The 13,138-nt window shown below is 42.6% G+C and overlaps 1 protein-coding gene across 5 annotated transcripts in view; it reads right to left on the bottom strand.

Annotated features, from left to right (window-relative positions):
- The window catches only part of PDE11A (phosphodiesterase 11A), a 152,437-nt gene that overhangs the window by 38,593 nt on the left and 100,706 nt on the right, over window positions 1-13,138 (bottom strand). For all 5 annotated transcript variants that reach the window (XM_077916644.1, XM_077916640.1, XM_077916653.1 and 2 more), the window contains one exon: window positions 6,550-6,659. In XM_077916644.1, the coding sequence (XP_077772770.1) occupies window positions 6,550-6,659 (110 nt within the window). The remainder of the gene's footprint in view (window positions 1-6,549; window positions 6,660-13,138) is intronic.

Raw genomic sequence — 13,138 nt, 5'->3', positions numbered from 1 at the left:
TACTGTTGTTGCAGGCACAACAGTAAACACAGCAGCAAAAAACGGATTTGGTTCACATCAACCCCCTTCTTTTAGCCAATCAAGATGGCACCACATCAATAACATTCAGGGTCAACAAAGAGAAAAGCTAAGGCAGTAATAGAATCAGAGACAGGCAAGCAATGAAGGGTTTTAAAGAAATACACTGTTATTGTACAAAAGAAATGGGGGGAACCAGTCTCTGATTCACAAGAACAATATGCAGACACTGGGCTGCCTCACACTGTGTCACAAGTGTCACCCCAATTTGTGTAGTATTAGCATTATTCTCACTGTACCTGTTGCATCTAGTGATAGGCCATTTTAAAAGTTGAAATTGATTTTTAAAATACATCTGCGCTCTTCTGTGTTCCAAAAACATCTAGTAGGGTTAGCTCTGGTTTCAGCTGAACGTAAGATTGGAAAAGACTTGGATTACAATTACAGTGATTTGATTGAGGGCCCTGCTCCCAGGAAGCCTCAAAAGAGTTCATTTCATTAAAAAGGGTAGTAGACAATTGACTCTTAAATGATTAATCACTATACTCTTATTTATCAGTAAACTGGCTATCACCAATTCACCATATGATAGCCTCCTACCATATCATCTTACAATTTTCTTTTGTGAGACACGGGGGTGCATTTGTTTACATAAGAGTATCACATACGGAGCTAATGGCTTGTTTCTTTTTTATTTATGATTTATAGTCATGTTCTTACAGTGCTGTGTTGATGTACTGCATGAAGTAATATTCTCCACTCCAGTTACAATAAAAAAATGACCACAATAAATGCATTATGAGACGTTTATCCATACTTTCATTGCAGTTTCTTGTATAGAATTAAGTGACGTGTTATTATGCCTGACTTGCTTACAATCCTTTAAGGGGCCTCAAATGACTCTTTTGCCCATGACCCCCAAAACCCTAGGGTCACCTCGGAATGACTTTCCTAAAGTAGCTCCTGTTTGAGATACAATAGAAATGCTCTCTTGGACCACAGGTGCTTTATATACTCTTATTGTAATAAATGAAGTTTTCTACATAAAGGAGAGATGTATACATGTAGGGCACATACATTAAAAGATGCACAAAATATACAGTCATAAATCATATATATCCACGCACACTTTTAGGGTGGATGCAGCAATTACCTTTGTTTTGTGTAAAGATACTATTAGTAATATGTAAGCAAAATTTGCAAAAGGGAGGCTAGACATACAAAAGGTCTAGTGCCAATTACAACTTAATTCTTAATGTAAGCAGCAGCATATAGTAACAAACATGCTACAGTGAACAAGAAAATAGAATGGCATGAAAATGTAGCACCATCAGCACCATGTATATCTACTCAAAAGTAACTCACACTGAATTCAATGGGGCTTGCTCCCAGGTAAGCATGTACAGGACTGCAGCCTAACAGTGCAATTGCACGCATGTTTACTTTGAAGTAGAGATGGGGAAATATTTGGTTTGTTCGCATTTTAATGCAAACCTATTTAATTCACACTTCCTGAAACTGAAACACAGCTGTCTCTTGAAATTCACATGTATACAAATTTTGCAGAGCTGTTCTCCAACCCAGAAATATGGGCAAACGTGTGTAAATTAGGGGACAGTGTGCATAAAAATCCACGTGTTAGTGAAAACATTAAACGAAAGTGCATCATATTAAGGAAAATTGCTTGCAAAATGTGTTTATTAGTGAAAATTGTATAGAAATGTGTTTATTAGGAGAAATGGTGACGTATTTTCATTAGGACTTTTTTAAAAATTCACAAACGGATGTTAAAATACGTCAGACTGAACCTAACCTAACACTGGAAAAAGGAAAAACTGAGAGTAATTGAAATTTGCAGATGCATCCATTGCTACTTTGACTTAAGCCCAACTATATGCATGGAGCTTACTCCCTAGTAAGCACGTTTAGGATTGCCTTCTAAAGTATGGGTACTACGATATCTATATCTATATCTATATCTATCATCTATCTATCTATCTATCTATCTATCATCTATCTATCTATATATTGAAAGTGTATGTGTGTGTTGCACATCATTTAAAATGCTAAGTTCAACCATTAAAGGGAAACTATGAAAAGTAATTAAAAAAGTGAGAATTGTTCGAAGGTGAAAAGCAATGGAATTGGTCTGTCACAATAGATTAATGCACGCCAGCATTTCACTTCTGGGATGCAGCCTTAAGTGAAAAGATGGGGTTTGTCGTGGTAGTGGTGGTTGTTTTCTAAAGAAATGAGTATAATGGATTATGCTAGGAAGGAATGGGCGGGGGGTAAGGAGTCTCCTAGGAGCTTATACTACAAAGCTGCCCCATACTGATATTTAATCACCATGGGGCAGCTGTATTGGGGTGGGGTGGGGTGGGGTGGGGTAGAATGACTGGGAATCATAATCCCCCATGATTAAACCATGCTGGGATGTATTAACAGAGCAATTTCGGGAAGCTGTGATGCTGTTTTCAATCACATGCCTCTTGATCTTTCATCACACTCAACCCTGGCACTTAAAAATAATGTTAGACTTGGTTTTAGGAATGAGCGTATGACAATAAATTGTGGAAGGTACAAGTCCTACAGCTGAAGCACTTGACGTGCTATGTCATGATGTGCCTTTTCTTTAAACTCTGCAGCGATTTCCACAGTATTATAGGAAGACTGTAAGCTCTCTAGACCAGTGTTTCCCAACCGGTGTTCCGCGGCACACTACTGTGCCGTGAGACATCGGCTGGTGTGCCGTGGGAGGGAGGCGGGCGAGTCGGGCGGCGAGACGCGGGGCGGCGGCGGCGAGCAGCGGCTGCCCAGCGCGGGGCTCTCGCCGTCTGCCTGCCTGGCTGCCTGCCTGACGCGCAAACCCCCGGCGCAGGCGCCCCGCTTGTTGACACGGGAGGGGAGGGGGGAGAGGAAACGCTGCTGGTGTCGCTGCTCCTCGGCGGCGGCTCCTCCTCTCAGCCCGCCCTGCCTATATTTGCACCAATCCCCGCCCACTAAAGCATTCGCGCCTCCCAATGGGAAGCCTTGCCGGGCGGCGGGTGCTGCTGCCTGAGAGTTCTGAAGCCAAGCCCACTTTCCCAGAGACTGGCGGTTCTGAGGGATCCAGGGCAGGGCCGGCGCGCGCGCGCTTCTTGCTGCCCGGGCGCTTGCTCTAATCCCGCCTTCCCTGGGAGGGAGGGATGGCGGTGGCCGCGAGCGTCCGGGGTGGGGCGCGCGCTGGCTCTCCCTGGCGGCCCCCGTGCCTGGCGTTCTATCAGTGCGCCTCCTCTCTCTTTCCCCACCCATCCTCCACGTGCTGCGCTCTAACCCGGAGTTAGAAGCAAATTAGAACACGCCCCCCGTGTGTGGTGTGTTTTTTGTGCTGCTCCTCTTTTTTTAGGGCTTTTTGGCGGCTTTTGGGACGGCGTCGAGGGGTGGCCGCCTCAGCTGCCGCCGTCCCTCAGTCCCTCGCTCTGCTGCCTCCTCCCACCCCGGCAAGGGGGAGGGAAAAAACTTTCACTTTTGTGCGTCCCTCCCGGCGTGACGCTGCGCGCTGACGTCACGGGGCGGGGCTTTAATGGTGGTGTGCCGCGAGATTTTTTTCCGGTAAACAGGTGTGCCGTTGCCCAAAAACGTTTGGGAAACACTGCTCTAGACAAGCACAAGGGACAGCAAACAACGAACGATAGCCTTTGATTGATGGGTTGGTTTCCTCTTTAAGATACCTTTCTTCTTTTCTTTTGAAAAGGCAAATTGTGCATCATCCCCACAGAAAAAAGTGGGACAGGCTAAACAGGGTTTTGCTTTGCTTTTTTAAAGTCAAGTTGTCTGAGCAATGATTTATGAATCTATAATCTACCAGGGCATCTTGACAATTCAAAGGCCAGTTCACATGCAACTTTCTCCTTCACGTAGAAACACAAGCATGTACATCTTCACATATTTATTCTAGGCTCCAGCCACTTCTGAAAAGGCTCTTACGCCTGGCTGTAGGCTTGCCATATTTAGAAGAGCAAAAAAGAGGACACATTTGCCTACTTCTTCTTTTAACTATGTGTCAGGGAACTGACATCAGAGACAAGCAGAGAGGGAAGTCGCCCCAATGATGCAGGGGAGGGAACTAGCAAGGAGAGAAAAAGGGCTTCCGCTGGGGAAGGAAATCAAGGTGACACCAGGAAGAAAGGGGAGGCTGAGAGTACTTCGGAGGGAAGGCTCCGAGACTTCCAGTGAGATCAGCGGGGAGAGCGCAGGACCTCCGCTTGGCACGCCTACTCTGCGCAGAAGGCTTCCGCGCAGAGAAGCTAGGCGGAGACTTGCTGTCAAGGAATTCTTATGTTGGAAGAAGTTCAGGAAACGCCCACTGACGGATTCTGCCAGTGATTGAGACAGTCGCGTTGTGAGGGCTGTCAAACCAGGGAAAGGTTTAGCTATACAACCAGCTTGGAACAGTTGGGGAGTTTACGCACAAGCAACCCCAATTCCCATTACACCATGGATCACTATGATGACTCTACCCATTAAAAAAAAAGGATGTGTCCTGGAAAAAGAAGACATATGGCAACCCTAACTGGTTGCATTTAAACTAGCATTCCACTGTCGAGTAACAGGACTGGGGCAAGACTTTTGCTGCCTGAGAAAGAGAATCAAATCATGCCTCCCAAATCAATGCACATAGTCCCCAAGGGTCACCCCGCAAGAACCTCTTCCTCTCCCTGGCAGTAAAAGCACAATAATAGTATTGTTATAGATTTATAGGTGCTGGAAAGTAATTAAGGTTTGTAGTGTCAAAGCTAATTTCATTGGAGGCAATAGCCAGTGTATTTAAGAGGCCTGTTTGCTGCTGTTAATCCCCTGGAACTAGCATATGCAAAGGGTTAAATAATTTAGGCAAACTTCCTGACTTGTGTATCAGCCACTACCTTTAATTCTAGGCCATCAACATGTGTAAAAGCTAATTTCCTTTGGGGTAATGTCCCATTAGCAGGTCAAAATCCAGTCATAGTAGCAAGCACCACAGAAAATGAGGAGGGGGGAAAAATACTATTATCTATTTCTGGTTCCTCCTACAGCAATTGTTTGGGTGGAGGGTCATTTTAAAAACACAGCACCTTTCCGGCTGCCTTACTATTTCCCATGGTGTAATAGAGCAGAATGTAAGCATGAGTTGGTGTGGTGGATTTACTTAAATTGTATCTCACCTTTCAATCCAGTAGTAACCTTGGCTTATATAAAATACTGTGTCTAAGGTAGGGTAGCCTCAAGCTACAACAACAGCCTAGTGAAAGGGCAGATACTGTACATGCAAGCCCTCGCACGTATCCAGGCAATTAATAGGTAATACAGTGGTACCACGGGTTAAGAACTTAATTTGTTCCGGAGGTCCGTTCTTAACCTGAAACTGTTCTTAACCTGAGGTACCACTTTAGCTAATGGGGCCTCCTGCTGCCGCTGCACCGCTGTTGCGCAATTTCTGCTCTCATCCTGAAGCAAAGTTCTTAACCTGAGGTATTATTTCTGGGTTAGCGGAGTCTGTAACCTGAAGCGTCTGTAACCCGAGGTACCACTGTACCAGCCACCCTTTCTCAACATGTTGTGCCCTTTGCATGTTGGCAAACTACAGTGGTACCCGGGTTACAAACACCTCGGGTTATAAACACTTTGGGTTACAGACTCCGCTAACCTGGAAGCAGTACCTCAGGTTAAGAACTTTACCTCAGGATGAGAAAGGAAATCCGTGGCAGCAGCAGCGGGAGGCCCCATTAGTGAAAGCGCGCCTCAGGTTAAGAACGGTTTCAGGTTAAGAACGGACCTCTGGAACGAATTAAGTTCGTAACCAGAAGTACCACTGTACAACTTTTGTCTTGCTGGAGTTAAGTGCCTGGCCTGCTGTTGAGCTGGGGTGTGGGCAGCTGATTCAGCTCCAAGCGATCCACTGCTTTTGTGGATTGCCAGCTCACTATCCTGCAAAATGGACCGTGGAGGACATAGCAAAAAACCTTCCGACCCATAAACTGGAGTAAGAGCTACAGAGATATTACAAATAAGAAGCATCTCCCCCTGCGTTTTGTAGTAATATTAGCACAGAAGGACCCCGTTTCTGAAAGCACCTGTTTCTGTTTTGAATGCAATCAGTTATGTTTCTTTTAATATTGCCTGAAAATCTGCATAGCTGCAAAACAGAACCAAGAAAGACAGATGGGGAATTTTCTAACGCTCTCCATTTTGGCATATGCAGGTATGTAAATGAATGTGGTATTCCAAGAGTGGAACAACCAGATTCTGTGTCATGGTTTTATACAAGGCAGAAATTTACATGGAGCAAGCCAAATCAACAGCATGATGCCAAAGTGATTTAAAGTTGTTGGGGGTTGTTTTTTTTGGGGGGGGGGGGAAGAATAGGAAATTATTTGGGTGAATAGTCTCTCTTAAAGGCAAGCATAAAAATACTCTGCTGTGCAAGGCAACTTAAAATCAATGCTTTCTTCTGCATTCTTCTTCTAATACATGTAAGGAAAACAAAGAATTAAGAAAGAAGTAACATACTTTGCTTGAAAGGCATTGTTTGTTCCTCTGTGGTCAAGGTCATGGCACAAACATCCCACAATCAACGCTAAAATTTCAATTTCTGTCAGAATCTCCTGAAATCCTGCTGTCTGAAAAGAGGGAAAACAAATATTGATGATGTCAGTAACTTCAGTCATCCATGATGCCACTAAAAATTAAAACTGGTACGTAATAGGAAAATGTACAGAGATTGACTTCTTTATTTCTTAGACTATTTTATGCCCCCTTTCAGAGTTAAAACCTCTACAATGTAATTAAAATAAAATACATAAAATATGAGACAATTCATAAAAAATAAAAAGAATAAAACTAAACAAGCATTCAGACAAATATTCAAAGTCCCCCCCCTCCCCGAGCTGAATCTGGGAACAGGCTTAGGAAGCAGGGCATAACTTCCCCACTTCAAAACTGTTTAGATACCCTTCTTGGCATATGTAAACAAAACTAGTCAGCTAAAACAACACTCATTTTCCCATTTTAAACTTTGGAGGTGCTTAACACAGGGCAAGAGCTAAAAGCACTTCTGAACTTTCATTTTAGAAAACAAGTAAGCACACTGATAAACTTGAATTGCAACAATTTCTTTTTCTTGGATAAACAAGTTTGTTTTGATTCATTCATTTATTTGCTTATTTATTTAAATTTTATCCGACGATCACATTCACAACATAAATGTTGTAGTCTACATACTTTTGTGCAGTTGTTCTGTTCTGGAAAAAGTAATCTATATGTAAGATTTAACATAATTTCCATAAGAAAAAGAAAGCTGGAATAAGTAGGGTTTTAAAACCCGTTTTAAAAAAACTGTATCAATATATATATATCGATAGACAAAGAGTGCTACAGAAGTGGAACCACCACTGAGAAGGCCCTTTCTCTCTCTCGAATGCTTCCCTGTTACACCCAATTTACTGTTCTGAGCTTTGAAACCCATGAATGTGGATTCACAGTGCAAATAAAGCACCAGCCTTGTCTTTGCCAGTAATATACTTGCTCATACATCACAATATTGCCAAAGTGCAATTTAAAAAATAATAAATGCCTCAATTTCATCAGACACTGTGCTTTTCTGATGACATTGTAACCAGGAAGCCAGTTGGCCAAATTTACCAACTGGTCTCGCATCAGTAACTGGGCCATTGAGCAGGAACCTTTCCATCTGGTGTGGTCATGTATTACACAGCTATCGTGTTAAGAAGGCCATAAGGGAAACAGTAAAGGAAGGGAGGCAGAATTAGCCATCTTCTATGCAGTATTTTGTTACTGCAATCTCCTTGCTGATCCTGTAAAAGCCTTTTATTTTTATTTTCTCATTTATACCACACCCATCAGGCTGGTTCTCCCCAGCCACTCTTGTACGAGGCTTCACTATGCAGAGATAGTTGGGCGTGGAATCAAAAAGGAACCTTCTTCACTGATGCAAGCACCTCACCCTGGGTCTATGCTTTAAGACTGCAGGTTGTCCTTGGCTTTGGGTACCGGGAAGGCAGCAATGGTTGGTGCTGTTGTCCTGGAGGAGAACAGCCTCTTTGTGGTGCAGGAAGAAATGGTGGACACCAAGCCCTCAAGAACTTTTCAAGCTTGCATCCCAGCCAGGGATGCAGTAACAAGCTTTCCTTTATTTTCGCTTCTCTCCCCACCCCTACCCTCAATGTTTTGGACCATAACTGGGGCAGATGTGAACCGTGATCCAAAATATCTGGAGGTCAGCAGGTTGAGGAAGGCTGATTTAGAGGCTTTTGTTGTCCTCAGTAGTGTAGCGTGGGCTGCTGGTGCCCAGGGCAAGTGTTGTGCTGCCCTAGTGGACCGGGCAGCTGGGGTGAGGGTGCATGCAGAGGGTGAACTGAGCCCGCCTCCAACAGGCTCCTCACCCACCACCTCCACCCACCTGCCTACTAAACCAACCCGCCTGCTGCCATGCCTCAGCTGCCAGGGCTCCATGCCTGTCGTGGGGGCACCTGATTGCGCCCCCTCAAAAATGTATGCCTGGGGCCACAGCCCCCCTGGCTCCCCCTCTGGTTGTCCTCAGTGCCCCATTCTATCCAACACATGGAACAGCATGTTTCTTCTCTACAGCTCTGTATAATGGGACTACGCCACATCTTTCAGTGCTAGTTTTCCCCAGTTAAATTATGCTTAACTATGTACATTATCCTGAGCTCCTTGGACAAAGGGTACGTTAAAAACATAGTAATGAATAAGTAGTGCTGACCTACTTTGCTAAATTGGTGGAACGTAAAAGGTACGCTTGCGGCACCAGCATAATGCAGCAAGCCATTGCAATATAATTTGATCCTTTTTTTCTTTTTTTTAAATCACCCTAATCCTTACTATCTAAAGCTCTATGTGCCACTAAATCAGCTCATAGGATCAGGCTATTATTTATTAATTTTTGCTTTCAGTACAGATTTTATTTGTAAAATAAATAAAATTGTGTGCAAACTGGACGTTTCGTGTCATAATTAAAAAAGGGCATTGGCTAAAAGCAGACACAACTCTTAAAGAATAAATTCAGCTGTAGTTGATCAAAAAAGAAATCTTGTAATAAAGTAGGTAAAAATTATTACAAAAGCATCGTTTTCAGTGTATGCTGTGGGGGCAGGAAAATTATCTGCTTAGTAAGGCGCTAGACAAGTGATTATGTTTCCCTTTGCTTTAAAAACTGAAACATGTAAAGGAAAATGCACAGTACAAGATGATAGGAGAGGAAAATTTATTTTCGCCAAAATATAAATGACCTTAACTCACAAGTGCCAGAGTCTAAAGTGAGTTATGGAGGTCATTTTTTCATGTGAGGAAATTAATTGCATCATACCTGGTCTGCTTTTATGTGCTTTGTTGTTAGCGCACTGCATTTATGTATAATTATTTGCTATATTTATGAGTTGTGGAAAGAAAAATAAAATGTTGAAGAGTATCTGAAGAAATATGACTGTAAAACAAAAACACACACGAAAATTGGGCTGATCTTGAGGTTGATCCTACAGTCAAAATTCCTTACTCAAACGAGTAGTCTCATTACAATCAATGAAAGCAGTCATGGGAGTTAAAATGATGGATGCGTAGGTTGCAGCACCAGGTCTGCAGCTCTCAAAGGCCAAGCCATACAGGGGTAACAGTATAAATCACGGAACGTATAAAAGGACTGCAGAGCTGTGAAGTTATTTTAAAACTTTAATGCTGCATTGCATAGCAGGACTCCCTGATGGATTGAATCATAGAATCATAGAGTTGGAAGAGACCACAAGGGCCATCGAGTCCAACCCCCTGCCAAGCACTCAATGAAAACACTCACAGCCATACACAGCTTAGGCTGAAACTGTGTTTTTGAAAACTGTGCGTTCCTCTTCACTCTTTGTAAAAGAATTTAGTGGTTCCCCACTTTGGGTGCTAGAAAAGTATGAATAGTTCTGTTGATGCCATGTTAACAGACTGCACAATACAAGTCCATGTGGTATAAGTTGCCACAAATTTAGCTTTAATAGCAGCAAACCATTGTGAACATTAAGGGTAACGTGCACGGCGAATTGAACCTCTTTCTCCCAATCAACATGGCTTGGTAATCCAAATCTAGGCAGCCCAGCACCATAAACCTAAACGAATTGCCAGTGTTTGAAGGAAGCCACCATTCTACGTGGTTGTAGGATCAGAGCCTCACAGCGAGGAGGAAGTTAAGCCAGGGATGAGAAACCTGTAGCCTTCTAGATGTCCCAACAGCCTTCTGCCAACCTAGCAATTTGAAAGCACGCCAGTGCAAGTAGATAAATAGGTACCACTGCAGCGGGAAGGTATACAGCGTTTCCATGCGCTCTGGCTTCCGTCATGGTCCTCCATGCGCCAATAGCGGTTTAGTCATGCTGGCCACATGACCTGGAAAGTTGTCTGTGGTGAAACACCGGCCCCCTCAGCCTGAAAGGCGAGTTGAGTGCCGCACCCCATAGTCACCTCTGACTGGACTTAACCGGATGGAGGTCATTTACCTTCTACCTTTACTTCAAAACATGGCCATGCAGAATGCACTAATTAAAAATTTTAAAGCAACAAGAAATTATTAAAAACCTATATTTTATTTTTGGCCTAGGCCATGAGATATAAGTTCTCATGATGGTACTCTGGTTTTCCTTTCTTCAACTTAGTAACGTCCAATATAACCTGGAATTCCAGGTTCGGTGATGTCTCTACAAGCGTCTTTGGAGTACAAACTTAAGTGATTCCATAGCAGTCCTACCAGAGCAGAAATTTAGTATATACATCACATAGATAAATACAAATTCAGTAGTGATGGCTTTACATTTATCCCTTGATCACAAGGTCTACTTATCATTATTTCCATTTAATCTTTGATTTACATACTGAATATACGTTCAGTTTCCAAAAATTGGAAGCAATATTGGAATCAATTGTAACTTTGCATAGTATTGGGCTATAAAACAGTACAGAGTTAGACTAGATGACACTCCTGGTTTTTCCAAACAACGTAATCTTTTATTTCTATAATATATCTTACTGAGATTAGTTTCTATAAATGATAAGACTTGGGGGTGCATTCAGACTTGGGGATTTTTTGTGTTAGTTTTCCTGGTTATAATGCTAGTGCTTCTGTCCTGGTTTCTAATGTTCTTTTTATACTGCATTACCTATTGTGTTATGGAACTGTGGCTTTGAGATCAAGTCACACAAAATTTCATTTACACCAGTGGGCATGGTGTGACACAACAGCAGACCTCATTGGACATGGCACCACCTTTTGTGTGCAGGCGTGCTTCTGTTTCCCCTTGATTCCCCCCATGAAACAGCGGGAAAGAAGAGTATGCCAGAATACCACCCCAAATTACATCATGTGAGTGCGGGCGACGTGATCCATGAAAACTGTGGGGAAATTACAGTGAAAAACTCCCACAATTTTCCAGGTTAACAGGGTTGCAAACATTTATTTTCTGGAAGCAATTAACTTGGAAATGAGTGCCAAAGTTCAGTTAGAGTCCACTAGATTTCCAGGAGGGGCGTTTATGTTGTGTGAAAGATCACATCAAAAAAACACAAAAATTATCAGGGAAGGAAACTTGAGAGGAAACAGAATAAAGTGCTGTCTGAGTAGAGCCTAGGTTAGGTGCCCAATATCATGTAATATACTTAGTAGGAAGTAGGAAGAAGTATTAGTAGGAGGAAACACACATGCTTTTCTCCCTTGCTATCTATTATTCATTACCCTTCTGTTTCTCTGAACTTGACCACACTGACATCCCGAACATCTTTTTTAAACTTGTAAGATCCACATTTAAAGATATATAAATAAATAAAAACCAAATAACGTGTCAGTGTGTTTACTGTAATAGCCAGTAATAAAAGTGCTGAACTGCAGCTCTTCAGCATAACCTCATTGACAGTATTATTATAAAATCTAAGATAATAATATATGTGTCCCCCACACACATTACCAGTAAGTTGTATAAGATTATTACGTTCCATAAGGAGCTATGTAATGCTTAGGGGGAAAAATGAGCAGAATGGCAAAATATGTGCTTATATTTCAAGGTGTCTTTACTTAAAGTGTCTATTGTTCTGGAGTTTACTTACATCATTACCACACGTAGGAACAATGTTAATGGAATGGCCATTTATGAGTACAAACTGCAAAGGGAAAAGTGATTCTTCTAGAAAAACATTACATGATGTGCTTATCAGTCACATATAAATTTATCCTTTGGCCTTTTACATTTGGTCTTGTACTTTTAAACTCAATGGTACTGTCAGAAATCTGATATATACTCTGTATACTTTATGTGTAATTAAACATTCTGTTCAATTTAGTTTATTTTAACCGCAAACAACCAAATTGCTAGTCTTTATTCAGGCTTTCAAAAGACTGATAATAGTTGCATGTAGTGGAATGTGGCAGGATCTGTTCCTCCCCTATGCACATTCATTAGAACATCAATACAGGTTCTCTGTGTATGGCTGTACATGAGGGAGGGGGAGCAGGGTTGAAGGGCTCTACAGATATTTCAATAAACATACGTAAGTTGGTGGAGTAGATCCTTCCATTGCATTCTGGCCCCACCAGCAGCTAAGGTCATTATCCCATTCTGAACACTTGAAAAAGTTTAGGTAGCATTAGAATGAATCATTCTGAACCCTTCTGGACAACTGCACAATGCTGCGCGCCACACAGTGCTGTCGCTGTGACAGGCATAATACTTATGATTGGACTTGTCCGACGTTGTGTCATTGTATTTTAAAAGCAGCCACAAGAAGGCTCCCATTTTGATCAGAGTAGGAACACTGGTGGAGAGCCCTTCCCCTGAACAATATTCCCTTTGAAACTCCCCCCCCCCCACCTTCTATTAACCCTGGAAGGTGAAACGCAAGTGCCTATATTGTGTCCATCTTTCTTCTGAAAGGGAGCTACCAGCAGCCGGACTGGTGGAGATTCAGAACAGCGAAGCGGCACAGAAGTACTGCTAGTACCACAGCTCCAATCCAATTCCCACCGGCAACCTGCTCCTTTTGAGTTAACATTAAAATGGTGGGAGATCTTACCACATCTGTTTGGGAGGGACCTTAAACA

Source organism: Podarcis muralis, chromosome 1, assembly GCF_964188315.1.
Source record: "Podarcis muralis chromosome 1, rPodMur119.hap1.1, whole genome shotgun sequence".
NCBI classification, from domain to species: domain Eukaryota; kingdom Metazoa; phylum Chordata; class Lepidosauria; order Squamata; family Lacertidae; genus Podarcis; species Podarcis muralis.
This window is presented reverse-complemented; position numbering and strand designations above follow the sequence as displayed.